This window comes from Hyperoodon ampullatus, assembly GCF_949752795.1.
Source record: "Hyperoodon ampullatus genome assembly, chromosome: 17".
Taxonomy (NCBI): Eukaryota; Metazoa; Chordata; class Mammalia; order Artiodactyla; family Ziphiidae; genus Hyperoodon; species Hyperoodon ampullatus.
In genome coordinates this window covers 76,313,572-76,338,640 of record NC_136930.1, presented here as the reverse complement: position 1 = coordinate 76,338,640, position 25,069 = coordinate 76,313,572, and the positions used below count along the sequence as shown (strand labels likewise).

At 54.0% G+C, this 25,069-nt stretch overlaps 1 protein-coding gene across 1 annotated transcript in view; it reads left to right on the top strand.

Annotated features, from left to right (window-relative positions):
• TSNARE1 (t-SNARE domain containing 1) overlaps nt 1-25,069 on the top strand; it is a gene marked incomplete at its 5' end in the record, with an annotated part of 100,067 nt that overhangs the window by 4,399 nt on the left and 70,599 nt on the right. Inside the window, 7 exons of the mRNA XM_079722556.1 lie at nt 1,787-1,936; nt 3,039-3,536; nt 7,851-7,928; nt 8,661-8,730; nt 13,411-13,501; nt 16,318-16,392; nt 16,832-16,891. Of these exons, the coding sequence (XP_079578682.1) occupies nt 1,787-1,936; nt 3,039-3,536; nt 7,851-7,928; nt 8,661-8,730; nt 13,411-13,501; nt 16,318-16,392; nt 16,832-16,891 (1,022 nt within the window). The remainder of the gene's footprint in view (nt 1-1,786; nt 1,937-3,038; nt 3,537-7,850; nt 7,929-8,660; nt 8,731-13,410; nt 13,502-16,317; nt 16,393-16,831; nt 16,892-25,069) is intronic.

The following is a 25,069-nucleotide window of genomic DNA, read 5'->3' as shown; positions in this document are numbered from 1 at the left end:
CCAGACCCTGCTACCTTCCCTCTCTCTGCCCAGCCACACCTCTTCTCTGTTAGGGAATAATCAGAGATACTGGCAGAGGTGTTTGCCACGTGGGGGTAGGAGACAGAGTTCAGAAATGCTGTCACCCCTCAGCCTGGGGAGACAGTGGAGAGAGCCGCGGTCTGGGGCGGGATGTGAGGCTGCTGTGGGGGTCAGTTGTTGGAGTGCCGATGACCCATCCACGGCCCGGTGGGATGACCGACGGACATGGTGAATGAAACAGGCAAAGCCCCGTCCACGGTCTTCTAGTCGCCTGAGACCTCAGCCCCGAGTGTGGACGGTGTTTACCTAGGGATGTGTGGTTGCAAATGATCTTTATTGTTTTCTTCATAATTGTCGGCATTTACATGTAAATTGTCCCAGTCCCGCCCCCCCAAAGTTCAAGGTTCGCGTGATTCCGGAGGGCAGATCAGACTGGCCCCTCCATGGGTGTCTGGGAACCTTGTGGAGCAACCAGGGGGAAGTGGGCAGGGTCTGGACTCCTGGTGACTGATGCCAGCGAGGCGCGGGCATCGGGTGGCACCTGGGCTGCCAGCTGGGCCTGTGGTCTCCCTGCTTCCCACGAAACAGAAGGGTGACCCCATCGCCCGGGACCTGGGCGGCTGCATCTCCACCCTACACAGTGCTGTCCGGGCAGCCGTCGCTGGGGCCGGGGTTCCCGGGCCTGGGGAGTGTCTGCCTGCAGGGGAGCCTGGGTGGGTGCCTGAGGAGGCCCTGCCTGGAGGCTCCCCAGGAAGCCCCTGGGGAAGAGGGGAGCTCAGGCCCTGACCTCATGTGAGATGGGCCCTGTCCTGGACCCTCAGACCCGCAGACACACCCGACGTGGAGGCCTTTTCTGCGAAGGAGCTGCCGCTGTAGGAGCTCAGCGCTGAGACGGGCCGGGACCGCCAGTCCCCAGGACCTTGCCAGACTGTCGACGTGCTCAGATGTCTCTCCTGGAGCAGGCTTCTGGAAAGTGCCCTCCTCGTAGAGCCAGGCGGAGCAGGGCCCATGCACCCTCATGGGCTCTGGTGTGTAGCCTCTGCCCGGCACCACCGCCTCCGTGGGCCCCAAGGTGCCGTGGACAGAAGGCAGCTTGCTCACAGAGGTGTCTGAGTGTCTTCACAACGTGCATCTTAGGGCTCAGGAATTTTGGCAAACCTGTCCAGGAAGTGATTCTGAATGAATGAAAATTATCGAAGAGGAAACCCCACAGTTGCTCCTTAGCTCGGCAGCCGAGTGTCAGGGGAACTCGTTTTGTTTTTATTTTCACTTCCAATACACCACGAACAGTGTTTTCATGAAATACAGCAGTGTGGTCCTGTGCTGGTGTTGCGGCGATTTCACATTGCCACAGACGTTCCCAAGGCCTTATTCTCCGTTTTTGCCGCGTTGTTTGTTGCACGCAGATAACACCTGTCAAAGGCCTGGCCTGGTCTGTGGGCCACACCTGAGGCTCTGCTCTAAGGAGTTTCGTACTGGTTTGGAATTACCTTTCAGAAGAACCTGGGTGTGGAGAAAGATTTGGAAAAATCTAAAGTTCTGAACTGATTGCTCTCTTTCAGCAAACGGGGCATTCTGGAGGGTGTGGCAGTCAGGGAGGGCTTCCTGGAGGAGGTGGGTCTGAGTGAGTGGAGCTGTCAACACGGATGCTTGGAGGGCCTGGCGCACCTGCTGTGCTGCGTGAGAGCCTTGTTCTACCAGCGGCGCCCTGAGCCACTCTGCAGGCAGGCGGGGCATAACCGAGGCTGTCCCTTGCTGTCTGTAGAGTGCACTAAATGTTGGACTGAGTACGGAATCCGTCATTTCCCCTGCCCGTCGCCAGAGAGCAGCCTGCAGGACCCCTGTGTGGGCAAGGACGGGGAAGGTGATCTGGGGCCGGCCGGTACGCCCAGAGGCCCGAGGGCCAGGAAGCGAGGTACTTCCGCTGGGATGCTGGGTCTGGGGGTCCCAGGGAAGGCCACCCAGAGATGACGAGCACTGAGGAGGCAGGGTCAGTGGGCGGGGCATGGACTTCCAGGGCCTCAGGCTGTGGGCACTTCCCTGGTGGCGCAGTGGATAAGACTCCTTGCTCCCAATGCATGGGGCCTGGGTTCGATCCCTGGTCAGGGAACTAGATCCCACATGCATGCGGCAACTAAGAGTTAGCATGCTGCAACTAAGGAGCTGGCAAGCTGCAACTAAGGAGCCCACGTGCTGCAGCTAGGACCTGGTGCAACCAAATAAATAAATAAATATTTTAAAAAAACAAAAAAAAAACGGGGCCTGGCCCATCTCCACCCTCACCCCTACCAGCATGTCCCTTCCCAGGGCCAGCTGATGGCGTGGTGGGGCTGGACCAGTGGCAGGAGGGATGTTGCCAGGCTGTCAGGGCCCTGTGGGCTTCAGGGACGAGGCCGACCCTACAGGACAGAGTGAGGGGCTGGACCGGCTCCCGTGACCCCTTGGTCTCTTGGCCCCAGAGCCTGCATCCTCCTTGCAGAGGGGGCTGGCAGGGGAGTGTCGGGTCCTCGGTGTGTGCTTTAGGAGGACGCTGCGTGGGAGGGGAAGCCGAGGGCAGGACTCGTGCAGCTGGGCAGGAAGGCAGGGGTCAGTGGCGCCCCAAGGGGTGGGTTCTTGGCCAGGGTGTCTGGCGTGTCAGTGGTGAGTGCCGTCCCCAGGCTGGCCCTGGCCCCAGAGGGCCTTCTCCCTGGGGACAGGAGACAGCTGTCCCAGCCTTCTCACTTCTCTGCCCCTGACATCAGCCTCTGGAGGCGGGTAGGGCCGGGGTGGCCCTTTTTGGAGGTAGATGGGCATCATCTAGATGCCCGGCAGTGAGGTCCATTGCCGCATGGCGCCCAGCCAGGCAGCCGCAGGGCCAGGACTTGGACCCAGGCCTCTGGACAACCCAGCAGAGAGGGGCCGGTGGGCGGGAGCCGGCAGCAATGTTCTGAATGTGAAGAGGCTCCCCGGGAGCCTCCACCATATCTGCCACCCCACTGGCCGGGGCCTTAAACACCCGCCTTTTGGTGCCTTTCCAGGGCCAGGGGTCGCCACGGACGGCAGCGGGACACCGGAGCGCACCTCGCCGCCTGCCGGCCCGAGGAAGGACTTGGCTGCACGGGCCCATGGCCGGGTGGCGGGGCCCAGGGCCTCCCGGGCCAAGAAGAGGAAGCCCAACTTCTGTCCGCAGGAGACGGAGGTGCTGGTGGCCAAGGTCAGCAAGCACCACCAGCTGCTGTTTGGCACCGGGCTGCTGAGGGCCGAGCCCACCCGGAGGTACCGCGTGTGGAGCCGCATCCTGCAGGCCGTGAACGCGCTGGGCTACTGCCGCCGCGACATCGTGGACCTCAAGCACAAGTGGCGGGACCTGCGTGCCGTCGTGCGGCGCAAGCTGGGCGACCTGCGTGGAGCGGCCCCCGGCCCCGGCCCCGCCAAGCCCCAGGCCCTGGCCCTCACGCCCGTGGAGCAGGTCGTGGCCAAGACCTTCTCCTGCCAGGCCCTGCCCTCGGAGGGCCTCAGCCCTGAGCTGCCCAGAGGTGAGTTCACCACCCAGCTCGCCCGGCAGGAAGCTCGTGGCCACCGAAGGCCGCCGTCCCCCCCCCCCCCCCCGCACGGCCTCTGGATCCTTCCCGTCCTTCATCCTCTTCTCCTTCACTCACGTGCTCGCCCAGCCGGCCGTCGAGCACGTGATGGCGTCGAAACCCCAGGCATTCGGGGGGCTTGGCTTCCTCCTCGGTGGTGCTCGTCCCTTCCCTCACCCGTCGCAGAGCAGGGCCGGGCACAGACAAGATGCAGCTCTCTTCTCAAGGGCACCTGGTTCCAGCCTTTGGGCTGTGACCTACAATGAGAAAGACCTCTTCTCCTGGCAGTGTCACACGCGAAGCTGAAACACGGGGTCTCCAGGGCAGCGCTTACCCTGCTCCGTCCCAGACGCGCTGGCTTTTCTCTCTCTGTTTCTGGTTCAGCGTCCAGACGAGGCCTTGGCTCGGGCTGGGCTGGCCCTGCAGCTTCAGGATGGGCAGGTGGGGACCTGAGACCCTGTTATTCCAGTTATGTCGGGCCTCCCAGGCAGAGCCCTTCCCGGGCTTTCCAGGGGAGCATGGCTCTGTGGGGCCTGACTTCTCCACAAAGGCTCCAGTCGGGCACAGCGGGTCAGGGAGGGCGAGGTCAGCGCAGGCCTGCTGTCTGGCAGCCCAGAGAGTGCTGGGGCGGTAATAATAGGTGCCGTCTGGGCGGCACACGGGCCGCAGAACTGCTGTGTGAGGCCATCGTGGCAGCAGCTGTGGAGCGGAGGAGGGTGAGGGCGCCCAGTACCCGCGCTGGGTCCCCGCTGCGCAGGTCCCTGCTGCACGAGTGTCACATCTCCGTGCTGCCCTGGGGCTGGGCTGGCCTAGAGCCGGGGCTGCAGTGGGTGGCCCCTGCTCGCCTCCAGATGCCGGCCCAGCTCCGCTCTCGCTCCCAGCCTGTGTGAGGTCTGCGGGCTGCTCTCCCTCGGCTCCAGCTTCCTCTGCTGTCCTAATATGTTCGAGGACTGGCCGTGGGTGTTGGGTGTGTCAGTAGCTTGTCCTTCTGTTGCTCAGGAGGGGCTGCTCCACGGTTTGTGTCCTGTCCATGTGGTGGGCGGGCTCCTCATCGCCGGCTTTGGGCACAGTAGAAGGGCGTGCGAACATCTGTGTGGAAACGCATCCTTGCTTTCTTGGCGGGTTTGGATAAATACCTGAGAGTCGAATTGCTAGTCCAGTGTGAGTGTAAGTTTAACTTTGTAAGAAACTGCCGAACTATCGTCCACAGCGGTTGTACGTTTTCAGGCCCCAGGGTGGCTGTGAGAAGCCCTCTGCTTGCCGTCCTTGCTGGCAGTCATGCTGGTTTTGGCCACTCAGAGCTGGCGGGAGAGGAGCCTCGCTGCAGTTTCAGCCCGGTCTCTGCGCCAGGGGCTTGTCCTGTGCTGTCTGTCTGTTCATCCTTCTTCTTTGGTGCAGTGTCTGCTCACACCCACGTCCATCTCTTCCTGGGCTGCTGGCCTGTCGCGTGCATCTGCTCAATCTTGATTCTGGAGACAAGGCAAGGGACCTGCCAGACACCTGTATTGAATCTATGGTGCACGCTGAGTTAATTTTTGAGTGTGGTGGATTGGGGGTCGAGGTTCTGTAGGTATCCAGTTACCACACTGTTGGTTGAACATGGAATGACCTGGGCACCTCTGTTTTCATGTTTCTTTCAATCTGTGTCTCTCCTTATGCAGCCCACACTGTCTGATGACGGAAACTATGAGGCCAGTATTGAAATGAGTGGGGAATCATTTCCTCCTGTTTTCCGAGAGGGTTTCTGTAGAATTGGAATTATTCTTCCCTTAAATATGTGGCCACCATCTGAGATGGCATTTTTTTCTCTGTGGGAAGATTGTCACCCACAGTCTCTTTAACAGTCTGTGCCATCCTTGCTGCGGTTCTTCTTGAGTGAGCTTCGTTGTTTTGTGTCTTTCAAGGGACTTGCCTGTTCTGTCTAAGTTGTCAGAGTTGCTGGCACAAGTTGTTCCTAAAATTCCCCTCGTGTCATCTGAATGCCTGTAGGACCTGTAGTGAGAGCTCCTCCTTCCTTCCTGATGTTGCTAATTTGTTTCTTTTCTATTTTGTTCTCAACTAGTCTGGCTGCAAGTCTATCAATTTTATTGATAGTTTCAAAGAGCCAGATTTTTATTTCATCAATTTTCTCTATTTACCCACGTGGGTTTAACTGATTTCTGCTGGCCTCTATTATTTCCTTTCTACTTTGGGGTTGATTTGTTTCTGTTAAGATCATTGACTTGGGACTTTTCTCCTTTTCTAATGTAAGTGTTTATTGCTATAAATTATCCTCAGCACATTGCTTTACTTACACACATTTGTGTATTATGTTTTCATTCAGTTTAAAATATTTTGTAATTTCCTTTGTGATTTTTTTTCCTTTACTAATGGTTATTTGGAAGTGTGTTGTTTTTCAAATAATTGTCTATTTCCAGATCTCTTTCTGTTATTGGTTCCTAGTTCTGTTGTGGTCAGAGAATATACTGTGCGTAATTTCAACTATTATCAACAATAGAGACCTGCTTTGTGGCCTGAGGTATCGCCATCCTCTGTGAGTTCCTTGTGTGTCTGACAAGGACGTGCGTTCGGCTGCTGCTGGGTGGCGCATCCTGTGATGTCATTCCGGTCAAGTTGCTGGAGGGCACTGACGGACAGCTGATCTTCTGCTCGTACTGGGAACTCCTGAGAGTGGGGTGTTGGCGAGTCTCAGTTTTGCCAGTTTCTGCTTCGTGTGTTTTCACATAGTGATACGAGGTGCATATTTAGGGTCATTTGTCTTTATCACTCGTCCCTGATATCATTGTAACCACGTCCTTTTGGTCTCTGGTTGGACCCATTGTCCTGGATGCTACTCTGTCTGATGTCAGTTGTGGCCACTCCAGCTGTCTCATGATTACTGTTACATGGATGCATTTTCCAGTCCTTTAATTTATAAGCTGTATCTGATTTTACATGTGAGCTGGGTTTCTTGTGTTCAGTGTGCCGTCGAGTTTGCTTTTGTCCCATCTGACATCTCTGCTGTGGATTGAGTGGTGGCAGCAGTTCACCCTGAACTTCCAGTGACGACAAAGATGTTCTGAATCCACACTCCAGCGTGGTCTTTACTGGTCATGCGTGGGCCGTGATGCATGACCCTGCTTTAGATGGGTTCTCTCTCGTGTCAAAACGTCTGTGTTTGGGGTAAGTCTGCCATTTCGATAGTTGCTTTCTTTGTTTCCCTGTGATCCCTTGTCCTCTTCTCTCTGCCTTCCTTTCTTTTTTTTTTTTTTTTTTTTTTTTGCGATACGCGGGCCTCTCACTGTTGTGGCCTCTCCCGTTGTGGAGCACAGGCTCCGGACGTGCAGGCTCAGCGGCCATGGCTCACAGGCCCAGCCGCTCCGTGGCATCTGGGATCTTCCCGGACCGGGGCACGAACCCACGTCCCCTGCATTGGCAGGCGGACTCTCAACTACTGTGCCACCAGGGAAGCCCGTGCGTTCCTTTCTTTGGAGTGACCAAGTGTAGTGTAGTGTCCTGTGTTACCTCCACTGTGGGCTTATGGGTGTACCTGGTTTTGAGCGGTTTTGCTTGGAGTGTGTAACAAGCGTCTTCAGCGTCCATGGCCTTCCCTCACGGGACAGCCTTGCCTCCACCTGGCATGTGAGCTCCTTACAGGACTCCCGTCTGCGCCCCTCCACCCCACACATACATCATGTCTAACGCAGCTGGTACTCGTTTTGCTTCGATGATCACTGTCTCTTAACGAGATCAGGAGCGAGACAAGACGTCTTCGTTTGCCTGCACGCTTGCCCGCTGCAATCTTCAGCTCCTCCGGCCGATCCAGGCGTCCTTTGACCCCATGAGCTGCTTTTAACATTTCCCGTCCTGCATCTCTGGCTGAAAGAGCTTCTCTCAGCTTTCTTCTGTCTCAGAATCAATCTTTATTTCGCCTCTAGTTTTGAAATATATCTCCACTGGGTATAGAGTTCTGGTTGACTGATTTTTTTTCCCCCTTTCTTTCAGTGCTTAAAGATGTCATTCCGGGGTTTTTTGGCTCCCACAGCTTCTGAGGCTGCCGTTGCCCTGGGGTGCGCCCAGCAGTGGGGGGCTTGGCCCGAGGAGCTGCCCTCTTTGCCTTTCTCTTCGTCCCCCACTGAGCATTGTGGCTCCTGTTCCATCTCTGAGGCTCTGCTGGACCCCGAGGGGGCACAGCTGGGAGGGGGTGCCTCTGCCCAAGCATGGCGGCCCTGGGATGCACCTTCAGGCCGCGCGGTGAAGATGTGACCTCCCCCTCCTGTCTCCCCGCAGCCACCCAGATGGACCTGAGTGACCTCCAGGAACTGTTCCAGGAGACGTCGGCCAGCGTCTTCCGAATCAACTCCAACGGTGAGTCGGTGCCCTGGCCTTGCCCTGCCCTGATCCGGGCCGCGGGGTGTGCTGTAGGAGGGTCGGGGTGGTGGCCTCCCACACTAGGGTGCCCTGTGGCCCAGGCCCGGCCGACGCAGGACAGCGGGGGTGGGGGCAGGGCGTGAGCCCAGTGCTGTGGTCTCAGGCTGGGCTGTGTCCTCGGCAGGTGCCCTCTCGGCCCCGTTCCTCCCTCCCCCGTCGCACACCTGGGACCTGGATGGGCCGCCTGGGGAGGAGCATGTCAGAGCCTCCCTCAGACTGGCAGAGCCTCCCCCTCACAGGTCACCGAGGCTAGGGGTCAGGGCGAGAGCCACAGCCCACGAGGGCAGGGCTCGTCCTCCACTCCCTCAGGACACGGGGGCATGGACATGGGGCGGCCCGGGCTCCCTGTACCCTCGTGGGTGGGAGCTTATGTTTGCCCTGAACTCTGAGCTCTCCCAGATCAGAGAGCGCTGACCGTGGGGGGAGAGAAGCCCTTCCCTCCCCAGAGCCAGGGCGAGGCCCACTGGGGCAGCTCCCCAGGGCCCCTGAGCCCCACTCGGGCCTGGGCCCCTGTCTCTGGACAGCTGGGGAGAGGGCTGCCCTGGGGCCCTGCTGTGAGGCCTCGGCACCCACGTCCCTGTGCAGAGGCAGGCTGGGGGCGCATCCTGGAGGGTGGGGACCGCGTGGTGGAGCCCCGCTGCCCCTGACTCCTGCCTCTTCTCTTGGCAGTGACCTTCTTGGAGCAGAGCCTCCGGTCCCTGGGGACACCAAGTGGCACGCAGGAGCTGCGGGACAGCCTGTGAGTGTGCGTGTGGTGCGTGTGGGTGTACTCGGGTGTGCCCTGCACCCACTCGCATGCTGGCCCATCCACACACCAGCCCGACAGCTGGCTGGGCTCACGTGGGGCCACCCCCAGCACAGATGTGTGACACCCATGTAGACACACCTGTGCACAGGTGTGCACTCAGGTGGCGGGGCATGCATCTCTTGCACACTTTTTGCTTCACTGACTGTCCCCACGTGTCTGCCACACACCAGAGCTCTGGCTGCACCTCCGAGGTCTGGGCCAGTCATCGGTGGGTTTAGCGTTCTCTGCCCTGATGATTCTTGATGCTTTGGAATTAGCTGTTACGGCAGCACGGTAGGGCTTTCTGGTGGCGGGGCTCAGCCCTGCCCTCGGCTCCTTGCATCCCGCAAGTACCCTGGGAAGGAGGAGGGCAGGTGAGGCTATTCCCCTTGATGGAGGAAGACTCTGAGGCCCTGGGAGAGGCTGGATGTGTGGCTCAAGCTGCACCTCTCTCAGTGGACAGGCCAGAACTCAGCCACCCACTCATCCGTCCGTCCACCCACCCGTCCTTCCTTCTCTCCGTCCACCCAAGCAGTCTGGGGCCACCCCTGCCAAGTCTCGGGGTGCAGAGCAAGGCAGCAGAGGGCCCTCGGCAGACTTTGTGTGCGATTCTGCTTTAAGTTATTCTGTACGTTTCTTTTTAAACGTAGCCCGTATTGTTTCCTGATGGTGAAAGCAGTGCGTGCTCTTGGGGACTTGGGTGGCCTCCTGCCAGCCTCTTCTCAGGCCCACAGGCGTTTTGTGGAGTCGCGTTTCAGTGACTGCTGTTCTGGATCCTGCTCGTCACACTTAGGGCTGGGGCTGTGCACGCCCCTGTCGCACCCTGAAGACATGCCCGTCAGAGGCACAGAGGGCGCTGTCGGCGCTGTCGGCTCTGTGTGGTTGTTCAGCTGAGATGCGGGGCCGCTCTCGGGCTGGTCCGTCTTCAGCATCAGGAACGTGCAGTCTGTCTCTGTTCTGCTGCCCGTTTCCGGGTTGGGCTCCAGGAGTGCGGTCTCCAGGGTCAGACGAGTGGCCTTCTCAGAGCCCTGACCCTTGAGCGCATTTCCTGGGCCGCCTGGTCTGGGGGCTGGAGGATGCCATCACCGATGTGGGTCTGGAGCCGGGAGCGGGCCCTTCCCTGGGCCCCAGCTGCTCCCCACCCGCGCCTGCAGCCTCAGCTTCCAGGTCCACAGCTCACTGAGTGCCTTCCTGCCCCCTCCGCCCCCAGGAACCCCAGCCCTCTTGCCCCTCCTCTAGGTGGGGCTGACCAGGCTCCTTAGCCTGTGTGTCCTGGCCTTCCAGAGCCTTCCATGGCCCCATATGTGGGGGGAATTTGTGCACCTCCTGGACCGTTAGCATTTTTAAATGACTTGAGACCAGCACAGAGTTGTCAAGTCTATATTTTCTCCACATTGACAGTCGCCAGCTTTTGTATTTTGCCAAGTAAGGACACTAAAAAAAAAAGTACGCTACCATCCACTATTGCCATCATATTAAAAAAAAAAAGATATTTCAGTATTCCTGAAGTAGGCGGGACCTGATCTCAGGAGAGAGGACAGTCTTTCAAACTGAATAAATATAGCTTCACGAGAACCTCACAAGGATGAGCCTGTTTTTCTCATCTTGTGTGAGACAGGTGTGGGCTTTGTCATTTCTGTCAGCCACCGTGAGTGGCTCTGTCCCGCCCCCCAGCAGGGGCTCCCAGACTGGCCGAGATGGCCGGGGGGTGAAGGTGAGGCTCATTGGTGTCAGCCCAGAGCACTGCTGGGACCCCCCGGCAAGAGTAGCTGAATGAATGGACGGTCCTTCCAGGAGCCTCGGGCACAGCCTCACCTCCCTGCTGGACGTCCTCCAGCTCTGCTCATCTTTTCTGAAATTGTTTTGGCTACTTCTGATTGGTTGTATTTCAACATAAATTTCGGAGTCAGCTTGTCCTTTTCTGTTTTTTGAAGCCTGCTCTAATTTCATATGGGGTCACAGTGATTCTGCAGACCCATTTAAAGAGAACTGACGCCTTAGGGATCCTGAGTCTTCCTGGCCATGAACGTGGTCGGCTTTTGTCTCGTTTACATGTTTTGTTTTTCTAGCAGTTCCTTGTAGGTTTTAGTGCACTGGTCTTGCATGTATTTTGTTAAATTTATAGTAATGATTTCATATGTATATATTTTTAAATTAATTAATGAATTAATTTTTGGCCGTGTTGGGTCTTCATTGCTGTGTGCGGGCTTTCTCTAGTTGTGGTGAGTGGGGGCTACTCTTCATTGTGGTGTGCAGGCTTCTCATTGCGGTGGCTTCTCTTGTTGTGGAGCCTGGGCTCTAGGTGCATGGGCTTCAGTAGTTGTGGCACTCGGGCTCAGTAGTTATGTCTCACGGTCTCCAGAGCACAGGCTCAGTAGTTGTAGCTAATGGGCTTAGTTGCTCCGTGTCATGTGGGATCTTCCCAGACCAGGGATCGAACCCGTGTCCCCTGTATTGACAGGTGAATTCTTAACCACTGTGCCACCAGGGAAATCCCTATATTTTTATACTATTGTATGAGGTATTGTTGCTTAAATTTCATTTCCCATTTTTGGTACCGGTGCATGGAAATACAGCTGATTCTGTTTATTGCCTGTGCCCTGTGCACTCGTTAGATTCCATATTCCCTAGGATTTTTCTGCATAAATGAACCTGTCGTCTGTGACAGAGACTCTTCCACTTCTTTGTTTTAAATCTCTGTGCTGCTTACCTCTTTTGTCCCATTACAGTGTTGTAACCGTGTGCTTTTATAGTTAGAATGTCATAAACCTATAAAGTTCCACATGGAGGTAGGCAGTCCTGGAAGTGTATGCCTCTGCTGGTGCCCGTTCAGGGGGAGCCACCCGCCTCTCCTGGCAGTGACAGGATGCTGCTTTGACTTTACAGTCTCTCTTCATCAAGTTGATCACGTTCCCTTCTCTCTTCTAGTTTTCTTAGAGCTTTTGTCATGAATTCTTGTTGAATTTTGTCGGATGCTTTTTCTGCGTAGTTTATTGAGATGATTTTCTCCCTTTTAAATCTGTTCTGTTAGTATGAGGATCACATTAATTGATTTTGGATGTCAGACCAACCTTGCATTCCTTGGACGATGTTATCCTTTTTGTGTGTGGATGGACTCAAGTTTCTAATATTTTGTTCAGGATTTTTGCTACTCTGTTATGTGACTTTTGCTGCTCTTTGCTTTTAGATTCTTTGTTTAGGTTTTGGTATCAGGGTAATGCTGGCCGCGTAAAATGTAAGTGTCCCTTCTTGTCTGTTTTCTGGAAGACTTCTATAGTATTGATATTACTTCTTCTTTAAATATTTGATGGTGAAGTCGTCTGTATTTGTAGGAACGTTTTCGAGAACAAATTTAATGCCTTCAGTAGGTGTAGAGCTGTTGAGGTTTTCTGTTTCTTCCTGAGTCAGCTTTGAGAATTCTTGTCTTTCAAGGAGTTTTTCTTTTTCATCTTAGCTGTCAAATGTATTGGCATTTGGGATTCATAATATTTCCTTATCTGGTGGGAGATGTGACGAGGAGGGAGGGCTCTGTGGCACCAGCGGCCACGTGACCAAATCCCGAGGGGAAACACGGTGTGTGTCCCTGCTGTTTCCTGTGGCCTCCGGGCGACCTGGGAGGAAAGGGTCCCCGCACCGTGTCCTCAGCCCGTGCCCCCTTAGGCTGGTGCAGGGTCTCCTTCCTATGCCACCCCCGTCCCCCTTTCTGCATGCCGCAGCTCTGTGTGACCCAGGGGCCAGCGTTGGGGCCTGGGGCCTGCCCGTGCCTCCCGGGGCATCCACCTCGGCAGACGGCACCCGGCTCCATGGGTGGCCTGTCCAGAGCTTCCCATGTCCAGCCAGGGGTGGCCTGGTGCCCACGCCCGCTGCTGCCACGTGGGGGTCCCACAGGGGGCAAAGAGGGGCACCTGCACTGCAGCTTGAAGGTGGGGAGGGTCTCTGGTGTCTGCGCCCCGCAGCCAGGCCAGGGCCCTTCCCTCACTTGGGCCTGTGAGCACGCAGGAAGCCTGAGGACAGGGTCTGCCCCGTGTCACTCCATCCACAGGGGCAGTGGTCAGCCCTAGGCGGCGAGGGGCTGGTCTTTTCAGCACCTTCAAGGTCATACTCAGAATCATAAACCGAGGGGCTGGGAGAGGCCCTGGGCACGGCCTCCCCATGATCCTGGGTCTGGAGGTGGGAGTCTCACCGTGGCCCCCAGAGGCCTGGGAGAGGGCCGGGCTTTCCTCAGCGGTGGTCCCAGGGCCACCTGTGTGGCCACCATGCTTCCTGGGCCCCGACCAGTGCTGACACCCAGCGGCCTTTCCACAGGGAGGGCTCATGGCTGGGGTCCCGGGGGTGCAGCTGCCGAGCCTGTGGCTTGAGTATGGGGTCCATGGGGGCGGGAGGTGAGGGGCCTGGTGACGCTGACCTGAGTGCACCGTGTCATGTCATTTCCCCCCTCCCGTGTCCGTCCCTCCCCGGGCCTGTCTTTGCGTCCTTCCTCCCGTCTGTTCCCTTTTCCTCTGCACGACTCCCCCTTTCCTGTGCACTTGCCTGTGCCTCCGCGAGCCCCCCACCTGCCGTGCTGCCCTCTGTGTCATCCCCCCTTTCTGCTGCCCGCCCCCCGGTCTTCTCTCCCCTCCACACCCACTCCAGGCACACGGTGCAGCAGCAGACCAACCACGCGATTGCAGCCAGCACCAGTGCCCTGAAGCAGATGGCTGAGCTCCTGCGGGGCTGCTCCCGGGTATGTTCCCTGGGGGCCGGAGGGGGACGGGGCCTGGGGCGCGGGGTGGGGAGACAGATGCTGACCACGCGACTGCTTGGGGCAGAGGTCGCGCGTTCCTCTGTTCGCTGGGCCGCGGGCCGGGCAGCGGTGCAGGTGCCGTGGGCTCCCGGCCTCCTGGGCAGGAGTGCCCCGTCCCCCTGCCCTGCTCCACGTGCCCGTCGCCCACCTGCCACCTCTACGTGTGCCCTTCCTGCCGCTGCACTCACCGTCGGCCTCCTCAGCGTGGTCACGGCCACCTCCTCCCAGGCCACGGCCCCTTCACAGCCCCCATGTCCCCGCCGCCCCTCCCCACTGGCCTCTCACGCACCCTCCAGCCCCGGCCGGCTGTCTGTTATCCACACCCTACCTGCTCCCCCAGAGGTTGGGGGAGCCCAGAGCAGGCAGCGTTGTTAAGCCCTCGCGGGTTACAGAGCAGGGGCCTGTTTTCTTCAGTGAAGCCTGTTTGTTGCCCATTTGTTTACATGTGGCCCAGGGCTGCCAGCAGCTACAGCAGCAGAGACCCACCTCCAAATCCTGAACGCTGAAGTGTGGCCCCTCGCAGAGAGGCCCTGCCTCTGGTGAGGAAGACTCAGGCCCTGTGGTGAGCCCCGCGGGCGCCGTCCAGCAGTGGGCAGGCATGGCCCACTGACACTGCTCAGCCTGGGCAAGCACAGAGCTCCCGCGGGGTGAGAGGAGTGTGTGTTCTGTTCGTCCGAGGTGCCCCGAGGTCCCTTTGGAGACAGAAAGCAGACGTGGTAGCCTGGGCTGGGGACTGCTCTCAGGAGGACACAGAGGGCTTTGGGGGCGATGGAAGTGTTCTAGAACCAGGTGCTGGTGATGGTTGTACAACTGACGCTTACACTTAAGGTGAACTGTACACTCAACATAGATGGATTTTACCTAATAAAACAAAGTAGACCCAGCTCGAAAACTTGAGTTACACTTTGATTAAAAAAAAATACACTTAAAAAAACGTCCTAGGATCAGGGGTCAGGTGCCCCCGCGTAGCACAGGCAGGGTGCACCCGAGGTCTCAGGTGGAGGAAGTACTCAGAGCTTTGCCGGGAGTGGCGGGCACTGCTCTGCATGTGATGTAACAGTCACAGCCTGGTCGTCGGGACCAGAGGCAGGCGCCTGGTCCTGACCTTCGCCCAGGGTTCACGCAGCACAGGGCAGCATCTGCAGCGGTTCTGAGGCCTTAGTGTTCATGGGCCTGTTTACATGTGGCCTTGTGACGCATGTCCCCAGCTCTGTGTATGCCACGAGGGCTGGAAAGCAGAGTTGACCCCCTTGGGAGTTCAGAGGGCTCACTTGTAGCCTAATACATCCTTCCTTCTTTCCATCCACCCACCCACCAGCCCCCCTGTCTGTCCATCTGTCCCTCCATCCATTTACCTGCCCGTCCACTGACTTACCCAGCCATCTACCCACCCATCCATCCATCTGAGAACCAACAGACATTTATTGCACACCTACTCTGCCAGATGCTGGGAGAACACAAATGAGGTCCTGCGGGAGGACGTCTTGTCCAGGCGGGCAGCGTGGGTCACTGCTCTCGCAGGGAAGAAAGGCTGAGCCCATCACCTGGAGCTGGTGGTGGATCACGTGGGCTGCAGAGCTGGAGATGTTTTGCTCAAAAGCACTAAATAGCCCCTTGGGCTCTTAGGTCTGTCCTGGGGCATACATATGGTGCCAATTATAAGAGCCTGACCTGGACACTGAAACAGACTCCACAGAGCTGCAGCCACACGGAACTGTTAGGCCCAGACACTGCCAAGTGCCCTCGAAGGGCAGGTGTTGGAGAGCTGGTCTCCTGAAACGTGCCTGGCCTGCTGGTGCCCCGCGGCTCCTTCTCACCCATGGACTTGCATGGGGTGCATGGTGGCAGTGGGGGCTGGGTTCTGGAACTTGAGACGCAGGGTCTGGGGGAGTGTCCAGGGCCCTCCTGGGAGCTGACAGGAGGTGCTGGGGGCAGGAGGGGACCAGGAACCTGTGTCCGCGTCCTGGTCCAAGGACACTGGGACTGGCGTGGCTCCATTGGTGCTAGTGCTGTGTGGTGAGAGAGGTGGGGCTGTGGCTCCTGATGGCCTGGCGGTGCCAGGGTCCAGGGCTTGCTTGCCCGTTCCCTCGTTTGTCAGTATGCCTTGAGTGCTGGCTCTGTGCCGGGCATCATCCTTAACACTGGGGTGCAGAGACGAACAAGAGATGAGGTCCCATTCCAGCAGGAGGACAGAGGCCGTGTGTGAGTGCTGAGGTGCTGGGGGCAGGATGGATGGTTTGCCGACTGCAGTTCTGATGCTGGGGATGAGATGCAGCCTCACCACCCGTGTGACCTTGAACAGGCCACTTAGAACTTGTGCCCGAGATCTCCTGAGCTGTTAGGTGGGGATCGTAACACCTCTCACCCAAGTAGTTTGTTTTGGGGACCGGACAGGCATATCACGTTAGAGCAGCTGGCCCCGAGGTCAGTGTTGACGATGCCTGTGGTTTGGGTGGAGATGGTGTTCATGGTGATGCTGGCTGAGCCCGTGGAGCCCTTGCTGGTGTTTGAGGTGATGGAGATGACGGCACCGGGTGATGAAGATGGGGATGAACCCAGTTCTAATGGCAGAGGGGGTGGTGACGGCCGTGAGGCTGGAGATGGATGGATGGGGACGCTGTGGTGCAGGTGCCGCCAGGAGAGACGAGAGGGGCACAGGAGCATAGTGAACTGAAGCGCCCAGGGATGGAGGGGCCGTGGGGGCAAGATGAGGCCTCGGCAGCCTGTTGAAGCCCCCCCTTCCCCCCTCTTTGCAGCAGGAGCATCTTCAGCTGGACCGTCTGAAAACTCAGCTTTCAGACGCCATCCAGAGCTATGGAGTGGTGCAAAAGGTGAGGCCCCTGCAGGTCCCCTGAGCACCCACTCTGGGTCGGCCTGGTACCGTCCCATCCCCCAAAGCAGAGGAAGGGCCACCTTGCAGACATTGGATAATTGCCAGGACCTGGCTGGTGGGACCACAGCATGCGTGCAAGTGAGGGATGTTTACCTCTGGAGTGCTGCCCAAGAGGGTCCTCATGACAGCCCCCTGGGAGGTGGGAGAGCAGGTATCACCCATCCTTCCACACCTGCCTGAGTGTGTGGAAGGAAGCCATCTAGCAGATCATCCCACAAGCCCAGCCAAGCTCCCAGTTTTCCAGAGTCCTGGGGCAGCTGAAGGTGTGCTTTGCTGTTGGTCATCGTCCAGTACTTTGTGTTTATCTGACTGTTTCTTCTCTTTTCCCCACCTTTTCTGTTCTTCCTGTCTCCCTTTTCTTGTACTTTATCCAACAGAAAATTGCAGAAAAGTCCAGAGCACTGCTTCCCACAGCACAGAGGGTTGGAAAGCAGCAGGTGGGTGCTGAGTATTTTCCCTGGTCAGTGGGCGTTAGAGGACAGCATAGAATCCAGTGCCACTGGAGCTCCAGGGAAGGGCAGGGAGGACCAAGGTCCTACCGTATAGCACAGAGAACTATAGTCAATATCGTATGAGAAACAAAATGGAAAAGAATATAAAAAATAATGTATACATGTATAACTGAATCACTTTGCTGTACAGCAGAAGTTAACACAATATTGTAAATCAACTATACTTCAATAACAATGTAGATAAAATAAATAAAATAAAATAATGAATTAAATATCCTTCAAACAGAAAAAGAAATTGACATTTTACCCTCAGGTCTCTGGCATGGGCTTGATACAGGGAAGTGGTTGCTGACAGTTCTACCTACTGTACAGGACCAACTTGTATTAGACCAACGCTCTTGTGAGTAGGAATGATAGAAAATCCAGTAAAGAGTGTAATTGGAGTCCTAGATGAACAGGGGGGAGAGAGAATGGACAGAAACAATATTTGAAGAGGCAATGGTTGAGAATTTTCCAAAACTGTCCAAATACTTCAAGCCACAGATTGAAGAAGCTCTATGATGAATAGGATAAAGTTATCCTGTTTCTTGAAACTACGCTTAGTCACAACATAATAAAAACTTGAAAACCAAAGACAAAAATAAAATCTTAAAAGCAGATTAAAGCCAGAAAAAAAATCTTAGATGCCCAAGAAAAAGTCACATTATTTTTTAAAAAGCAATGAGACTTACACTTGACTTTTTAAAAGAAACAGTGGAAACCAGAGGACAGTTGAAAGAAAATAACTACCAACCTGGAATTCTACATCTGGTGAAAATACTTTTCAGAAGTAAAGGTGAAATGAAAACATATTTAGAGAAACAAAAACTGAGAGAATTCATCAACAAAACTCTCTAAAAGTAGAAAAAGGAAGACAATCCCAGATGGAAGCATAGTAATGGAGGAAGGAATTATGGGCACTGAAAACAATAAAATGTGGATACACCTAAATTCATGTTGACTGTTGAGTAATAATAATAATGACTTGTGAGGTTTAAGATATGGGGCAAATAAAAGTACTTGTACAACAACAGCACAGAGGACATAAAGGAGGTAATGGTGTTAAGGTATTGTAATGTCCTTACGTCATCAGAGAAGAGACAAAAATACCAACGTAAGGTAGGCTGTAATAATCCAAGGATGCATATTGCATTGTAGGTAATACTAAAAGGACAATACAAGAATAGACACTGTAACATAAATTAATAGAGAGGTACCTATGAAATAATAAAACAAATGATTAATTTAAAAGCAAAAAAAACCCCGAAATCAACACAAAACAGGAAAAATAGGAAATAAATTGTAAGATGGTTGATTTATACCACTTATGCTAAGCTAAAATGGACTAACCCTTCCAATTAAAAGGCACAGATGGTCAGACTTGGTTAAAAGAAAAAAACTGTGTAGTGCTTAGAAGAGTCAAACCTTAAATGTAAATCCAGAAAAATGTTGAAAGTAAAAATACGGAAAAAAAGATATATTGTGCAACCAAAAGCTAAAGAAAGCTGGTATAGCCATATTAATATCAGAATAAGTAGACTTCACATGAAGAATTCTTAGTGGGCATACAGAGGTATATTTTGTAAGGATAAAAAGTTAATTCAAATGGAAGACATAATTTTAAATTTATATGTACCTAACAATATATCCTCAAAAATAGAAATATAAAGCAAAACTGATAGTAGTAAAAGGAAAGCTAGTAAATCCACGATCATAGTTGGAAATTATGACACACCACTCTAAATGACTAATAAAATAAATTGAAAAAATTCAGTAAAGATACAAAATATTGAAGCAATAATACTAATTAATACACTGACCTAACTGATATTTATGACACTAAGAGAATATACACATAATGCATATGCTGGATGGTAAAGCAAGTCTCAGCAGATTCTAAATGACTGACATGATACTGAATACGTTCTCTAACCAGAGTGCAATTAAACTAGAATCTGGTAACAAAATTCTCAACACCAGGGGTTGAGAATGTAAATAATATAATTTGAAATAACCCATGGATCAAAGAAGAAACCCTAGGAGAAATTAGAAATAATCTTGAACTGAACAAAAATGAAAATGCAACAAATCAAAGCTTATGGGTTGCAACTAAAGCAGTGTTTAGAGGGAAGTTCATAACTTTAAATACATATATTAGAAAAGAAGCACGTGTGAAAATTAGTGATCTAATTCTCAATCTCAAATGGCTAGAAAAACAACAAAAAATTAAATCCAAAGAAAATATATAGGAAAAAGCAGAAACCAATGAAAAATAAAATAGATGTACAATAGACAAATTCAACAAAGCCAAAGATTGGTTCTTTAGAATGATTAATATAATTGTTAAATCCTACAAGATTAATCAAGATACAGAGAGAAAATACAAATTATTAGTATCAGTAATGCAAATGGCTATATCATTATAGCTTCTAAAAACTAAAAAAATAAGTAATAAGATACCATTAGCAACTTCATGCCGATAAATTTGACAACTTATATGAAATACAAGTTTTTAAAGAAAAATGTAACCTCCCAGGATGTGTAAAAAATCTGGAAAGTCCAGTATTTATTAAAGAAATGAAATCCATAATCAACAAACATCCTAGGGCTTCCCTGGTGGCGCAGTGGTTGAGAGTCCGCCTGCCGATGCAGGGGACGCGGGTTTGTGCCCCGGTCCGGGAAGATCCCACATGCCGCAGAGCGGCTGGGCCCGTGAGCCATGGCCGCTGAGCCTGCGCGTCCGGAGCCTGTGCTCCGCAACGGGAGAGGCCACAACAGTGAGAGGCCCAAATACCAAAAAAAAAAAAAAAAAAAATCCTAGCAATAAAACTTCAGACTAGGTGGCTTTACTGATGAATTCTCCCAAATATTTGAGGAATAAATAATACCAGTTTACACAAACTCCTATATAGAATATAAAAAGAGGGTGTACATCCCACCTTGCTTTATGAGGCTAGTAAATGGAAAATAACGTGCTGTCTCATGAGCATCGAAGCAAAAATCCTAACCAAGATGTTAATAAGCTAAGTCTAGCAATATATATAAAGGTAATACCTCATTATAAAGTGGGATTTATTCTAGGGATGCAAGGGTGGTTTACATTCAGAAATAATCAGAATAATTTACCACGTTAATTCAGTAAGAAAGAAAATCTATTTGATCATCTCAATAGACACGGAAGAGCATTTGGTAAAATTCAGTACCCACTTAGGGGGACCCAAAACTTTCCGCAGACTAGGAGTAGATAGGAATGCCTTTAATCTGATAAAGGCTATCTTCGAAAGTCTAACAGTCAGCAGCACACTCACTGGTGAGATATTAAAATCTTTTCTCCTGAGAGTGAGGAGGAGACATGGTGTCCAGTGTTATTGCCTTCTATTCTCCATTGCACTGAGGGCATATCCAGTGCAATAAGAGATGAAAAAGAAATAAAAGATTTAAAATTGGGAAGGTTTAAAACCCCTTCACAGACAACATGATTGTGTAACTAGAAAATGTGAATGAATCTGATGAAACTTAGAGTTCGTAAGTGAATGTAACAGGATTTCTGTTATCATGTCAGTATGCAAGAAAACACTGTGTGTGCCAGCAAAAGACAATTTGGAAATGATACTTAAAAAGTGATAGCATTTATAATAGCATCAAAACTAGGAAGACATCTATGACCAGTTGTTTAAGCTTCTATATAGAAAACTATAAAACATTACTGAGAAATTACAGAAGATTAAATAATGGAGGGGTACACCATATTTGTAGATTGGAAAATTTGATGTATAAAGATGTCAGTTCTCACCAAGTGGTTCTGTAGGTTCAGTACAATCCAAATAAAAATCCTAGCAGGTTTTGAATATGTGTTTGTATATGATGTGTGTGTAGATTGTCAAACTGATCATAAAATCTATATGGAAATATAAAGACCCCTGAATAATGAAGTCAATTTTGAAGAACAGAACTGGAGGATTTACATTCCCAGGTATCAGAACACAATATAAAGCAATAGAGATTGGAACAGTGTTGTATTTGTTGAAGGCTAAGCAAACAGACCAGTGGGATCAGAGTTGCTTATAGTTGCAGACTCACACATATGTGATTACCTGGTTTGTGGGAGGTGCACTGCTATGCAGTGGGAGACACAGGATTTGCACAGGACTTGATGCTGATTGGCTGATGGTTGAGCTGGGAAAGGTCCTGTTGAGCACACGGCAAGTACAGGTCCGAACACCCCGCCCACTTCATCTCGGTGTCGGAGTGACTGAGGCGCGGTGTGCAGGGCGGGATGTCCACACGAGGCGACAGGCCGGCTCAGGCTGTGAGTGCCCTCTCAGCCAGGAAGTGCTGCGGGCCCAGGGCCATCGCCGTGTGGCTGGGATGGGGCTGGAGCACTGCTGGCACAAGGCTGCCACCCCCAACAGATCCTTCACCCCGGTTCACCCAGGCTCAGAACACTTCCCTGGATCACAGATCTAAATGTGAATGGTAAGGCAGTGAAGCTTCCAGAGGCTCCCATAGGAGGCTATCTTCCTCCCACACAGATGAAAATGTACTTACTATAAAGAAAAAGTGATAAACTTGACTTTGTTACAGTCTGTACAACCCTCAGAGAGTGAAGAGGTGACCCACAGAGTGAGAGAAGGCATTTGCACATCACGCATCTGAAAGGACTTCATAATATGTAAAGATCTCTTACAAATCAGTAGGAAAAAGGCAGACAACTCAATTCAAAAACATAAAAGGGCAAACACCTTGGGCATGCACGTTGAAAAGGGACGTCGGAATGGCTGGTAAGCACATGGGTGTGTGCTCAGCATGTGTCATTAGAAGCAGGCAAAGTTAACCCACGATGCTCCATCTCTGCACACCTCACACCCACCAGCACAACTAAAAAGAACAGATGAAAACGCAGGAGCATGCCGAATGCCGGCAAGGCTGTGGGGCAGCCGGAGACCTTGCACAGTAGACGGGAGTGTGAATGGTGCCCCCTCTCTGGTAGCTGAACGCACCTGTGGAGTGAAACGTCGTCCTGTCTGTGGCCTTGCAGCTCCACCTCAAGTGTATACCCAGTGAAAAGTCACATAGAAGAACGCTGAGCGCACGTGACATGCAGCAGCACACACCTGGGGGAGAGCCAGCCTGCGGTGGGATGGACAGAGCATTTGTGCTGAGTCCGTAAATGGGAGACTCTGGCAGCAGAAGGGTTGTGCTGTGCCCAGCAAGACCCCGGTGACATCTCGGACACACGCTGAGCCCAAAGAGGATAGAGGTCAAAACCGGACCAAACCAACGGGCAGAGTTAGAAGCCCCTACCCTTGGTAGGGGACAGCATAATGAGTAGGAGGCTGGAATGTCTGTATCTTGACCCGGAAGTCTTTCTTTTGTTACAGTTCGCAGACCGATCCATCTACACTTGTGATTTGTGCCTTCAACTACTGATGTCCTATTTCAGTAGAGTTTTTCTTAAAGAGGAAGACAGTGGTCAACAGTGCTTCTGAGAAGATATGAAAGATTAGATTATTTCCAGGAATTTTGCAAGCTGTAGTTGATGAGATGACATACTGCAGGATTCAGCTCTGGGATGTTGCCGCACTGATGCTCTGGACTTCGGGGCCGCCATCTGCGGACCGGTGGTCCTGGTCCTGGCAGGAGCAGGGGTGGCTGCTGCCTGCCGGCTCTCCTCCGAGCCGAGTGCCGGGTGTGGCTGTGAGCAGGGGCAGGTTGGCTTCTCTGGAGTCGGCCTTCTTGGCTGTGGCCGGCCGCCTTGGCTGTGGTCGGCCGCAGCCTCAGCTGGGTCCTGGGTCAGTCTCCTACTCAGGCCTAGGCAGTGGGCAGCCCCCAAGTGCTTCTGGGCCGGCCTCTGTCCCAAGGCAGGGCTGTGCCTGTCCAGCGCTGGGAACACTCCGAAGTCTGCATCGCCGTCGCCAGCTCGGTGTGGGTTCACCAGAGCCCCGTGCTCCCGGCAGCAGCAGTAAAGACTGCTTCACCTTCACGTCTGCTGGGAAGTACCCTAGTCGTGGTCCCCGCCAGGTGCAGGGCAGTTGGCCCTGCCCCTGGGCCCCAGCACCTTTATTTAATATGGGGCCAGGGAAGGATTGTTACAGTCATGCCTGTTCTGTGTCCTGGGTTTTACTGAGCCTCCAGAGACTTCCGTCAGCTAACACACACATGGCCTTTTGCTATTTGGAGAAGTGGATGGCCAGCCTCGGGCTACTACACAGAAGCTGTGTTTCCCAAGTGTGTGACCAGCTCTCGTTCTGACGCTTGCCCTCCTGCCAGGGTCACGGACTTCCCATGCAGAGCCCTGGGCCGGAGTTGGGGAGACAGTGGCCCGTTTCCCAGAGCCCGTGAGAGCCCTGCTCACTGGCCCTGGGTGGGGGGCCACGCTGGGTCCCCGCCACGCGCCCTCCTGGCTTCCCTGAACCCCCATCGGCCTCCATCTCTTCTCATGGGAAACCGTTGGGCCCACCCCCCAGCAGTCACGTTGGATTGTGGGCTTCTAATGGCCGTGTCGGAACGGAACCCAAGCCCTGGGCCTTGGAGCGAAGAGAAAGCCGCCTTTGTTGGCTGCCCCGCAAGCTGGAAAACCATCACACGGCTATCCCCTGCGCTGCATGCGGCCCCAGCGCCCGCCCTGCCAGCAAATCCTAATCCTGGCTTCAGAGCTCAAGATCCAAATTGAGACTTTGTGAGGAGAATAAAGGGTGCTTTCTGATCCTTACAGGAGGGGGGCTGTGGCAGGATCAGCCCTCTCTCCCTCCCTGGTCCCTTGTCCTGAGCCACTTGGGGAGGGCGGCCGGTACCTGTGGAGGCCAGGCGCTGTACCCACGCCTGCAGGGAGGCCGGCACCCTTTGCTTCGGCTTTCTGGAGCTTCCATGGAAACCCAGACTCCAGGAGGCTTCACGTGACACCCGTAGTGTCACTTCTGCACCGTAGTGTCTGACTCACTTTCAGCTGGTCCGTGGTGCTCACTGCAGGCTGTGCCCCGGTGCTCCTGCCCACCCCCGCTGGTCAGGCTGTGCTTTACAGCAGAGCTGCAGTGGGCGTGCCCACGTCTCGGGCCCTGGGTGCACGGGCCAGGGCTCTTCCCATGGGGCCTATTAGATTTGCCAGGGAGGCCTTTAGAAGCCCCTGTCTAGGCGGTGCCCCAGGCCAATGGAATCGGGTGGGTTGGGGGCAGGCATCAGTGCAGCTCAGGGCTGGGTGTCCTGTTCTGGAGCAGCCACTGCTGGGAGGGGGGCACCGTTGGGGTCCCCCGCAGGCACGCGTGTCCTGTGCCCTGTAACTCACTTGCCCGGGGATGGCCGGCCCTGCATGGCTCCTGACCTGGGCTTTCCATTGGCATCTCGTTTTCACGTGTACTCACTGGTCAGTGCCTCGCCTTCATCCCAGTCACTTCTTTATGTGACTCTGGGACATGGGTGGTATCAGCCCCGTCTTAGGGAAGCGAAGGCTGAGGTTGGAGAAGTTAAGGAACTCGGCAGGATCACACACCTAGTAAGCGGCAGAGCTGAGCTTTCTCGGTCCCCTGTCCGCCTTGGACTGAGGGCGTGGGATCAGCGAGGGGGACCAGATGCCGTGCCTCCTGCTGGGAGTGAGGGGTGTGCCGGGCAGCACGGGGAAGGGACGGGACAGGGGGGTGCAGACAGCACAGCTGCTGTGTGGTGAACACAGGCCACAGGCCTTGGGCATGGGTCACTCTTCCTGTTCTGTGGAGGAGAACGCTGAGGCTCTGAGAGTGTGCCGCTGGCCCGATGGTGCCAGTGCTGGGCCGGAACCTGACTTGGCTTTGCAGCCTAGGCGGGGCCTGGGAGACGCAGAAGGGGGGCGGTGGAGGCGCGCAGCCTGGCGCAGGGCCAGCCCCCGCCCCGCTCCTGCCCGCCTGGCACTGCTCACTTCCTCCCGCCCACACCGGGAAGGGGAGGTGGTGATTGCCGCCTTGGATGAGGAGCGCCCGTCAGCAGAATTTTTAGATCTTTTATTTTGTATTCATGTATCCACGTATTTATTTATTTAAAGGTCTTTGCTGATTCCGGGGATGAGGTGCTGCGTGTATCGGTGTGGTCTGTAGGGAGAGTGCCAGCTTTGGGAGGAGGACGGGGTGTGTGCGGACCCGTCACCCTGTAACCGAG